This window comes from Mytilus galloprovincialis, chromosome 8 (assembly GCF_965363235.1).
Source record: "Mytilus galloprovincialis chromosome 8, xbMytGall1.hap1.1, whole genome shotgun sequence".
Classification (NCBI taxonomy): Eukaryota; Metazoa; Mollusca; class Bivalvia; order Mytilida; family Mytilidae; genus Mytilus; species Mytilus galloprovincialis.
The window spans coordinates 72,500,411-72,513,329 of NC_134845.1; the positions used below are offsets into that span (position 1 = coordinate 72,500,411).

A 12,919-nucleotide genomic window follows, 5' to 3' on the forward strand; every position below is an offset into this window, starting at 1 on the left:
GATGGTTTAGTCTTTACTCATTGAAAAAAAATGTTCCTGAAAAATTTCATTAGAATAATCAATAAAAGGTTGTTATATGTGCAAAGCGTGACTGGAAATAGAGATAGTTTAGTATTAAGCAGACTGGAAATAGAGATAGTTAAGTACTAAGCAGTTACTAGTCATCTTACCTTGTTCATGGAATCCTTTAGAGAAAAGAAAAGGTTAATTCATTAGTTAAGCAGTAACATGCTACACTTTAGTTTTTGTAGTATCATTTTATATCAAACCAGAAAATAGTGTTTCCAAGATAACAAAGTCACTGGCCATATTTCCTATATGTATATCTGTTCATGCTTTGTTATGGGAAAGAAAATAACCCAATTCAGATCAAACAAGGAAATACAAGAAAATCAAATAGGACAGTGGTGATAAAGCAATAAATAATTAAGTTAGGAATGAATCAATGTAAGATTATTACAAGTAAGATAAATGCAAACTTGGATTTAATTGTTTGCCATTTGAGGCATTTCTTTACATTTCTTGAGAATTAGTTTCATAATCTTTTGGCACTTTAGTATGTTTCTATCTTTCCAAATTAAAATTTCCCTGTTAATAACATGTATTTATTACGTTTATTTCCCCAAAATTCAATTTGTTAAGAATTTTTTTTTTTATATCATCAAATTATTTACCCATACATCTTTTCTCTGTGTACAATTTCAATATTAAAGCTGCCCTCATATCAGGACTGATGTATGCATTTTGCTGTTAAATTATGTTTTGAGACAATGACATTTTGTAGACTTTGTTTTTACTTTCAGCCATTGATTTAATTTTGGGAAAAAAGTCTGGAACACAAATAACTACCAGATCGGTCAAGGTAAAGGTGATGACATGATTTTGGTTTTTACCACATCTTGATCTAATGATGGTCGATATGCATACAAAGCACAATCAGACAATGTTCATGTATTTGGTTTTGATGTTATATTGGTTATTCTCATCAGATTTTGTCTAATGCTTAGTCCGTTGCTGTGTGTGTTACATTTTAATGTTGTGTCGTTGTTCTCCTCTTATATTTAATGTGTTTCCCTCAGTTTTAGTTTGTTACCCCGATTTAGTTTTTTGTCTATAGATTTATGAGGTTTGAACAGCGGTATACTACTCTCGGCTGGTAATCTACACACGCAGAACATTTGGTTCTGCAATAAAAACCGTGAGAGGATTTTCCGGTTGTGCTTGAGTGGAGTAATTGTCACCGCTTCAAAAGGTATGTGCATTTCTAAATCGAAGAAAACTATGCTGTGGTGAATACTTAAACGAAGACATACATGTATTTCTTATTGCTCTACTTGGAGTTGAACTCCTATAAAATCAGTTGCCCCATGAGAAATTCTTAAAAAAGTGACATCTAAATTTTGAAATGTCTCTATTAACAGACCCACAAGTTCAAATTTACTTTTTTTTCGTCCAATGCGTATGAATGTCGTTTTGGGCGGCGTGTACGCTGATCGGTGTCGATAGACATCTTAATAAATTTTAAAACCTCATATTTTCATAATGTCATGCGTGAGGGGATCGGTTCTGATTGAGGACATCGTGAATGCGTGAGGGGAAGTGAACTCATATCTTTATATACAAGCTATATATATGAGTCATTGAAAGTTGCCTTTAAATGGTTAGATTGTTCATGAAAAAATCACATTTGTGTGCATAAAGAAAAATTATGAGATAGAATTTTGAAATAACAATAAATCACCCAGTTTTCTTTATATGAATAAACAGTCTAACCAATTAAAATATGTCTCCAAATTCGTGGATTTGGGCAAATAATCGGTCTAGTTTACTACCACAATTTGATTAAATTAATATTGTAATTTTCATTTCTATTATCAAATGTTATAGCAATACTACAAATCTTATCTTGAATTCTATCTTAAGTCTATCTTATTTGGCGTAAATTTTTTTAGAAATTCAAACGCGACGTCACTTTGTGAGTTGATCGCTTTGGTTAACTCGACTGTGAATTTGTATGTGCTGTTTTGGGTTGTTTTATGTATCCGTTTTTATCCTAAAATTAGTCACCACTTCGATTTTAGCATGTTTATCTATTTTATAGTCATTTTATAAAAAAATACTGGTTGCAAAAGTATGAATTATTATAAATAATAAGGATGTTCTTATCCCAGGCAGATAACCCTACCCGTATTAGGCACAACTTTTTTGGAACTTTTGGTCTTCAATGTACTTGTTTTGGCATTCGAACTTTTTTCATAGTCTCGTGTGGACGAAACACACGTCTGGCGTATATTTTTTTTAAAACCTGGTACCATTTGTTAGCTATGTTTTCTCTGTCCTATATGTGCTCTCATTTATTTGTATTGTAGTCCTCTCATGTAATGTTGTCATTTAAATGTTATATTTAACATTTCCATAAAAGCGGAAGGTTTGGCATGCCAGAAAACAAGCGGTGCATCCCACCATTTTTTCTTAAAATGTCCTGCGTCAAGTCGGGAAAATGGCCATTGCTATATTATATATATAGTCTGTTTCTGTGTGTGTTACATTTTCATGTTGTGTTTCTGTTGTGTCGTATAGTTCTCCTCTTATATTTTATGTGTTTTTCTCAGTTCTAGTTTGTAACCCGGATTTGTTTTTTTCTCTCAATCGATTTATGAATCTCGACAAGCGGTTTACTACTGTTGCCTTTATTAGGCACATATTTGAAATTTATTGGTTAGACTGTTTTTTCATATACAGAAAACTTGGTGATTTGTTGTATGAATATATTATAAAATATTTAAACAAATATCGAAATTTGTGTTTTCACAATTAATTTTCTTAAAATAAGCAATTTAAGGGGCGATAACTCCTTTCGTAATAATATATATACTAGGTTGATAGGAAATTTTTTAACTTTTATTTTTAGCAAGAAACAAAATCGTTGACACACTACTTTCTTTTTCCTTTCCGTAAAACATAATTATTATAAAACCTATCGTCCCACAATTATTTTCAAAATTTCTTTCTCATAATTTTTTTTTTATGCACACAAATGTGTTTTTTTCATTAACTATCTAACCACATTTATGCAATTTTCAAAGACTTATAGCTTGGATATGAAGATATGATTTCACGTCCCCTCACGCATTCACGATGTCCTCAATCAGAACCGATCCCCTCACGCATTACATAATGAAAATATGCGTTTTTTTTTAGATTTACTGAGATGTTTATGAACACCGGACAGTGTACACGCCGCCCAATACGACATTCATACCATTTGACTGAATAAAAAGTAAATTTGAACTTGTAGGTCTGTAAATAGAACCATTTCAAAATTTATATGTCACTTTTTTAGGCAATTTCTCGTGGGGCAACTGATTTTGTAGGAGTTCAACTCCACGTACAATAGTAAATGATACATGTATCTCTTCGTTAAAGTATTCACCACAGCATAGCATTCTCCGATTTTCAATATTTTGATCAGTTGAATAAGAAAATTACGATTTAGAAATGCGCATACCTTTTGAAGCGGTGACAATTACTCCACTCAAGCACAACCGGAAAATCCTCTCACGGTTTTCATTGCAGAATCAAATGTTCTGCATGTGTAGATTACCAGCCGTGCTACTGTTGCCTTTATTTAAGCTTTTTATTTTTTTTATTTGAGAAGAGGCTTTCTGTTTTAAATTTTCCATGGTGTTCTATTTTATTATTGTACTTGTTACTATCACACTTGAAAGTCCTATTGCATCATGCATCAGCATATCAAAATTAGTCAACCAGTAGTTTACAGTATAAAAGGTTAAAAATCAAGGTTTTACTATCATAATGATCTAAAGTCAAATTGACCAGGCAAAACAAGGTTTCTGCATACAAATCAAACAAATGTCAAAGTGACCTTATTTTGATATATAACCCCCTCCCCCTTCCATGATACATCAGCTGAAGTTCTATAAAACAAAAGTTATGCATTGAGGTCGGTTTCACAAACAAACGTACAACTAAGATTGATTGTAAGTCATAAACAATTCAGTATACTTAAGATCAATCTTAGTAGTAAGTCTGTTTGTGAAACCGACTTCTGGACACAAATCAGACCATGGTTTACTATAATAGTCAATAGAGCAGAGTGACAATATGATGCTTCTACATGCAAAGTTATTTGAACACAAATCAAGCAATGTTTTATTTTAGGGATAAAAGGTCAGAGTTACCTGAAAGTATATTGCTTCTGCATACAAAGTTTTGTTGATATAAGTGCTACAGTACAAAATTATGCACAGAACATAAATGAGACAATATTTTACCACACAGACAGTGCCAGGTCAAAAGTAAAAGTCATGGTCAGAGTGACCTTACTTTAATATATTACACACATGATGCAAATAAATACTAAGTTGGTTAACAAACGTTTTATGGTACAAAAATTATGAGCAAGATCCCAGTTGAACAAGGATTTACTTTAATTTGAGTCGAGTTCAAGATCAGAGTAACTTAACTATGGTATATGACATGTTCCAAACTCATGATACATCAGCATATATCAAGCTTGATTTACCTATATTCAATGGAACAAAAGTAATGTTCTAGACACAAATCAGAACAAACAAATAGACAGACAGACAGACAGACACTGGTGATTCCTTTATATGCTTAAAATTCTTTATGGTTAGTATAAAAAGTACCAGTGTTTCCTGGCTATTCCTACAAAGTGACAGTCTCAAACCTATGAAATATTTTTTTTAACTTTCTTCGGTATATAAAATATTCTAAATTATTCTTACTGCAATTGAGAAACATCTTTTTCTAGTTGCAGCAACATTATTATATTAAACTTTACATATATTGCTTTTTGATACAAGTACTACACATTTAAAAAAAACCAGTATCAATGATTTACTGTCTTAAATTTAGTTTTATATCTTTTGTTATAATATGCCACACTTTAAACACTCTGAAGTAAAAAAAAAAATACAATGTATAGTGTATGTCAACTCATTAACCAGGTTATGATTTATATTCTAATTTACTCCCATGTCATATGCAGATATAAATGAACAAAGATACATTAACAAATATGATGAAAGTCAGATATACCTATTTATTCTATACTCAGTGATCCGGAAGGACGTGCGCTCTGTACCTATAGCGTTTATCAACCAGATATGGCGTATATAGTGACCAATGTAAGCGCCCATGTGGTGCACGATATTTTTCACTTCATTTCAAAATGTTTAGATATCGTCAAATGGATTTCCGATCGTCATAATTTGTGTTTCGTGCCGCCATGTGTGTGTACACAACTGTGTAATGTTCCTCCAATGATAGGAGCACTTTTATATTTTTGGGGTGTTTTCCTATGGTAATAATAGAACCGTGTCGTATAACTGATTACCCAAACTAGCCTGTGTCACTCACCTTGGTCTATGTGCATATTAAACAAAGAACACAGATGGTTTCATGACAAAATTGTGTTTTAGTGATGGGGATGTGTTTGTAGATGTTACTTTACTGAACATTCTTGCTGCTTACAATTATCTCTATCTATAATGAACTTGGCCCAGTAGTTACAGTGGAAAATGTTTTGTAAAAATTACAAAAATTTACAAAATTTATGAAAATTGTTCAAAATTGAATATAAAGGGCAATAACTCCGTAAGTGGTCAATTGACCATTTGGTCATGTTGTCTTATTTTTAGGTCTTACTTTGCTGTACATTATTGCTGTTTACAGTTTGTTTCTATCTATAATAATATTCTAGATACCCCAATGATGATTGTGGTGAAGTTTGGTTAAATTTGGCCCCATAGTTTCTGAGGAGAAGATTTTTGTAAAAGTCAACGACGACAGACGCCAAGTGATGAGAAAAGCTCACTTGAGCTAAAAAACATAATTAACCATCATTCATGATATATTTTTTATAAACAACTTTAAATTTGAAATTTGGCTAGTACAGACAAACTTTTTTCTCTAATCATCTACACTATTAAACGAGAAGACCTCATTTTGTGTGTCGCTTCTCTTCCTACCACAATAAATCAATCATCATGCCTCTGTGTCCTATAAGTAACATGCATAGTCGCATTTGTCATCCATTCTTATGATTAGGCCGTAGTTTTTTTATTTTTAGTTTTACGAACCCTCCTACCCTAATTTTTGCCAAATAGGAAAAAAAATAAAATTAAAAATGTTGATTTTTAATTTTTTTTTCTCCTCCGACCCAGTGTTTTTCATGCAAAAAAAAATAAATTTTATTTCATAACTGCATGAAAGAATCTAAATTTATGCTCTTGGTGATTTAGTAAGTTGTTGCACATTGATTTTCAATTCAAACCTTGTCAAGAAAAAAAAATAGTTGTTACACTAGTAGAAAATCTCCTGGTGAAATAAAAAAAAAATAATTTGATATTGACGGTTGGTATTAAAAAAAAATCAGCAGCAGCAGCAGTTTTTTTTTTTTATTTTTTTCCGTCCTCCTACCCATTGGTTTTGTCAAAAAATTTCGTAAAACTAAAAATATAATAACTATGGCCTTATTCAGATTGAGTTATTTTGGGAGAAAAACGGCAAAAAAGGAGTCCGGTTATGATTCCGTCATCACACTGAATTTTAGTCATAGATAAGACTTCCGGTTTGAAACATGCACAAATACAACAAATCATATGAAAGATAACAAAAATGAAAAATAAATAAGCCAATCAGAGCATTCTCAATATCATGGTATTTAGATCGCAAGAACCCCAACTATTATACCTCCTTATAGAGAACATTTATTTTTCGCGTTTATCTACATGTACACTACATATGATAATACTACTTCAATATATAAAGACTTGCTGTATTCTGTCTACTGTTTTCTTTGAAAGGTTAACGTTTACTATCTAAGGGGTCATACCAGTTGCATATATATCAAAATAAGTAAAACATGTGACACAAGTACAACATATCGTATGATAGATAACAAAATGAAAAATAAATAAGCCATTCATAGCGTTCTCCATATCATGGTTTTTAGATCGCAAGAACCACAATTATTATACCTCGTTAGAGAGGAGAATTATTTTCGGCGTTTATCTACATGTAAATTACGATTATACTACTTTTTTAATATATAGAGACTTTCTGTATTCTGTCAGGGACTTTCTATGTTAGTATAGAAAGTCCCTGATTCAGGTGTTTTTAAGCTCGGGATTTGGAGATTGATCCTTACGGAATCCAGGAATATATTTTTCGATTTCGGGATATGAATTTCTTTAAATTCTGCATCTCGGGATTTCATGATTTAAAGCCCGGGATTTCGGGATCAGGACCCCCCCCCCCCCCCCACGACCACCCCTCAAATTAACCTGAGTCAGTCTTAGTCATTTATACATGATTCATATCCTACCATTGGTATGTTAGTAAGTCTCTTAAAAGAAAAGGCACTGATGGATTGTCCTAGAAGCATATTTTATTAGATTAATAGTGGTCTATATATAAGCAGTTACATTTATTTCATGTTTGAAACGGTGCAAATTTTTTATTTGATTTGACTTTTAACAAAAGCATTGTAGCAAAGGAGAAGAATAATTGTGGTCTGAATCCAGAAACACGAAAATAATTGAATTTAACAGAAATGAAACAAATATCTCACTTTGGGAAAAGGGAGAGGGCTTTTGATACCTTTTATGAAATTCTCCATACATAATATTTTTTACAAAAAATCATTCTACAACAATTCACAAGCTGTATATGCGCGCGATTTCGCTGGTGTGTTCTAGTAATCTTTTAAGTTAGCTTAGCTTACTATTATTTCGTTTATAAAACACCCAAAGCCTTTTTATAAATATAAGTTTTTGCCTCCATAAAAGGCACTTAACTATCCTTGTAAATTTGACCCCCCCCCCCCCAATTTCTTTTCTCACATCCCCTTTTCCCTTATTCAAAAACTGATCTCAATTCAAATTTCTAATGGAGTTTGCAACAATAACTACTCATTTAAATACATCATAAAATATTAAAATGTAAAAAAAAGTGCTTGTAATCACTGAATGGTAAAGATTTATTAGTTGGTAGTAAAAGTGAATATACATTCTATATTGTATAAAACAATAATTTAAGTTGATTCAATTATTATTCTGGACAAAGAAAGATAACTCCAATCAATTGAAAATTTCTTGCTATTGCACAATATTGTGCAATTGAAAATATTTGCTATTGCACAATACTGTGCAATTGAAGATTTCTTGCTATTGCACAATACTGTGCAATTGAAAATTTCTTGCTATTGCACAATACTGTGCAATTGAAGATTTCTTGCTATTGCTGAATACTGTGCAATTGAAAATTTCTTGCTATTGCACAATACTTAATATAACAAGAGGCTCTCAAGAGCCTGAATCGCTCACCTTAAATTTTTTGCTTAAATCTTCCATCAATGATTATTTTGGGTTTTCAATTTATATAAATGGTTCTTCGATTCTGTCATATCTTCTTCAAAAGCAAAAACAAGAGTGGACACACTGAAATGTCTCGTTTGTCTCGTGTTCATAATATAATTTATGATGAAAGTATAAAAAAACATTGTATACCCCAAGCATTACATTATTGCTGTTTACAGTTTATCTACATCTATAATAATATTCAAGATAATAACCAAAAACAGCAAAATTTCCTTAAAAATACCAATTCAGGGGCGGCAACCCAACAACAGGTTTGGTTAAATTTGGCCCAGTAGTTTCAGAGGAGAAGATTTTTGTAAAAGATAACTAAGATTTACGGAAAATGGTTAAAAATTGACTATAAAGGGCCATAACTCCTGAAGGGGTCAACTGACCATTTCGGTCATGTTGACTTATTTGTAAATCTTACTTTGCTGAACATTTTTGCTGTTTACAGTTTATCTCTATCTATAATAATATTCATGATAACCAAAAACAGCAAAATTTCCTTAAAATTACCAATTCAGGGGCAGCAACCTAACAACGGGTTGTCCGATTCATCTGAAAATTTCAAGGCAGATAAATCTTGACCTGATAAACAATTTAATGCCATATCAGATTTGCTCTAAATGCTTTGGTTTTTGAGTTATAAGCTAAAAACTGCATTTTACCCCTATGTTCTATTTTTAGCCATGGCGGCCATGTTTTTTTGATGAAATGGGAATTAAAACACAAACTTTATTCTAGATACCCTAGGAATCAATCAGATTAAGTTTGGTTTGAATTGGTTCAGTAGTTTCAGAGGAGAAGATCTTTGAAATAGTTTACGACGGACAGACGACGACGGACGACAAGTGATGGCAAAAGCTAACATTTCCTTTTGGAAAGGTGAGCTAATAATTTTGGATCCTGATTTGAACCGACTTGAAAACTGGGCCCATAATCAAAAATCTAAGTACATGTTTAGATTCAGCATATCAAAAAAGCTCAAGAATTCAATTTTTGTTAAAATCAAACTTAGTTTAATTTTGGACCCTTTGGACTTTAATGTAGACCAATTTGAAAACGGGACTAAAAATTAAGAATCTACATACACAGTAAGATTTGGCATATCAAAGAACCCCAATTATTCAATTTTTGATGAAATCAAACAAAGTTTAATTTGGACCCGATTTGGACCAACTTGAAAATTGGGCCAATAATAAAAAATCTAAGTACATTTTTAAATTCAGCATATCAAAGAACCCCAAGGATTCGATTTTTGTCAAAATCAAACTAAGTTTAATTTTGGACCCTTTGGACCAATTTGAAAACAGGACCAATAAAGGGCTGCGCTTTAGCGCATGATACGCCCGTTGCTCTTTTAACTTGTCTTTTATGCTTTAAATGAATTCATATGATCAACTAGAAATATATACAAATCAAAAGGGATGTTACATTAATATATTCACCAAAGTTTCATAAAATCCCCCTTTTTTAAGTATAAAAATTTATTACTTAAGAAAACGTAAAATCTAAAATTTATGAAAATGGAAATTCATAACACGGAAATGTAAAATCTGAAATAATAAAACTTGAAAGGGAGCTTACATCAATAGATATAAACAATTCACCAAAGTTTCATGGACATTGGTGAACGCCTTTTTGAGTTATTGTCCGAAGTGTTGAAAATCCCCCTTTTTTTTATGAATAAAGCCCCATAAATCCAAAACTTAAAATCTGAAATTTATAAAAATTGAAAGGGAGCTTACATCAATAAATATAAACAATTCACCAAAATTTCATGGACATTGGTGAAAGCCTTTTTGAGTTATTGTCCGAAGTGTTGAAAATCCCCCTTTTTTGTGAATAAAGCCCCATAAATCCAAAACATAAAATCTGAAATTTATAAAAATTGAAAGGGAGCTTACATCAATTAATATAAACAATTCACCAAAGTTTCATGGACATTGGTGAAAGCCTTTTTGAGTTATTGTCTGAAGTGTTGAAAATCCCCCCTTTTTTTATGAATAAAGCACCATAAATCCAAAACTTAAAATCTGAAATTTATAAAAATTGAAAGGGAGCTTACATCAATAAATATAAACAATTCACCAAAATTTCATGGACATTGGTGAAAGCCTTTTTGAGTTATTGTCCGAAGTGTTGAAAATCCCCCTTTTTTTATGAATAAAGCCCCATAAATCCAAAACTTAAAATCTGAAATTTATAAAAATTGAAAGGGAGCTTACATCAATTAATATAAACAATTCACCAAAGTTTCATGGACATTGGTGAAAGCCTTTTTGAGTTATTGTCTGAAGTGTTGAAAATCCCCCCTTTTTTTATGAATAAAGCACCATAAATCCAAAACTTAAAATCTGAAATAAAAAAAAAACGAAAGGGAGCTTACGTCAATAGATATAAACAATTCACTTAAGTTTCATGGAAATTGGTGAAAGTGTTTTTGAGTTATTGTCCGAAGTGTGGACGACGGACGGACGGACGGACAGACTGACGGACAGACAACGGTATACCATAATACGTCCCGTCTGAAAGACGACGGGCGTATAAAAATTAAGAATCTACATACACAGTTAGATTCGGCATGTCAAAGAACCCCAATTATTCAATTTTGGACCCTTTGGGCCCCTTATTCCTAAACTGTTGGGACCAAAACTCCAAAAATCAAACCCAACCTTCCTTAAGTGGTCATTAACCTTGTGTTTAAATTTCATAGATTTCTATTTACTTAAACTAAAGTTAGAGTGATAGCAATATACGACGAAAAATTAAAATTTTTGTGGTCGTATAAAAATTTAAGTACATGTTTAGATTCAACATATCAAAGAACTGTAAGAATTCAATTTTTGTTAAAATCAAGCTAAGATTAATATTGGACCCTTTGGACCTTAATGTAGACCAATTGGAAAACAGGACCAACCAGATGCTCCGCAGGGCGCAGCTTTATACGACCGCAGAGGTTGAACCCTGAACGGTTGGGGCAAGTATGGACACAACATTCAAGCTGGATTCAGCTCTAAATTTGGATTGTGATTAAATAGTTGACACAGCATAGGTTTCTGACACAGAATGAATGTGGTCTAATGAACTTAAAAAAAAATGTTTGCCTTTGAGCAATTCACTATGCTGTTGAATATTAATCCTCTCAAAAAAATGTTTGAAGAAATTTTCTTTTTATTTATGAAATCTGAAATGAAAAAAATTGACCCTCCAATTTTTTTTTCACATCCCCCTTTCCCTTATTTCAAAACTGATCTCAATTCAAATTTCTAATGAAGTTTGCAACAATAACTACTCATTTAAATACATCATAAAATATTAAAATGTAAAAAAAGTGCTTGTTATCACTGAATGGTAAAGATTGTTTTAATCTATCAGTTGGTAGTAAAAGTGAATATACATTGTATATTGTATAAAACAATGATTTAAGTTGATTCAACTACTATTCTGGACAAAGATAACTCCAATTGAAATCCAATTGGAATTTCTTGCTATTGCACAATATTGTGCAATTAGATATTTCTTGCTATTGTGGAATACTGTGCAATTGAAAATATTTGCTATTGCACAATACTGTGCAATTGAAGATTTCTTGCTATTGCACAATACTGTGCAATTGAAGATTTCTTGCTATTGCTGAATACTGGGCCCATAATCAAAAATCTAAGTACATGTTTAGATTCAGCATATCACAGAGGCCCAATAATTCAATTTTTGTTAAAATCAAACTTAGTTTAATTTTGGACCCTTTGGACGTTAATGTAAACCAATTTGAAAACGGGACCAAAAATTAAGAATCTACATACACAGTTAGATTCGGCATATCAAAGAACCCCAATTATTCAATTTTTGATAAAATCAAACAAAGTTTAAATCTGGACCCTTTGGGCCCTTTATTCCTAAACTGTTGGGACCAAAACTCCCAAAATCAATACCAACCTTCCTTTTATGGTCATAAACCTTGTGTTTAAATTTCATAGATTTCTATTTACTTATACTAAAGTTATGGTGCGAAAACCAAAAAAAATGCATATTTGGGTCCCTTTTTGGCCCCTAATTCCTAAACTGTTGGGACCTAAACTCCCAAAATCAATACCAACCTTCCTTTTGTGGTCATAAACATTTGTTTAAATTTCATTGATTTCTATTTACTTAAACTAAAGTTATTGTGCGAAAACCAAGAATAATGCTTATTTGGGCCCTTTTTTGGCCCCTAATTCCTAAACTGTTGGAACCAAAACTCCCAAAATCATACTTAAACTAAAGTTATAGTGCGAAAACCAAGAAAATGCTTATTTGGGCCCTTTTTGGCCCATAATTCCTAAAAGGTTGGGACTAAAACTCCCAAAATCAATCCCAACCTTCCTTTTGTGGTCATAAACCTTGTGTTAAAATTTCATAGATTTCTATTCACTTTTACTAAAGTTAGAGTGCGAAAACTAAAAGTATTCGGACGACGACGACGCCGACGCCGACGCCAACGTGATAGCAATATACGACGAAAAATT

The 12,919-nt window shown here is 32.0% G+C and overlaps 1 protein-coding gene across 7 annotated transcripts in view; it reads right to left on the reverse strand.

Annotated features, from left to right (window-relative positions):
* The window catches only part of LOC143042521 (protein furry-like), a 373,316-nt gene that overhangs the window by 96,784 nt on the left and 263,613 nt on the right, over positions 1 to 12,919 (reverse strand). For 5 of the 7 annotated variants that reach the window (XM_076214883.1, XM_076214882.1, XM_076214879.1 and 2 more), the window contains one exon: positions 171 to 185. The exons of the other annotated variants lie outside the window; for them this stretch is intronic. In XM_076214883.1, the coding sequence (XP_076070998.1) occupies positions 171 to 185 (15 nt within the window). The remainder of the gene's footprint in view (positions 1 to 170; positions 186 to 12,919) is intronic. 7 annotated transcript variants of the gene reach the window in all.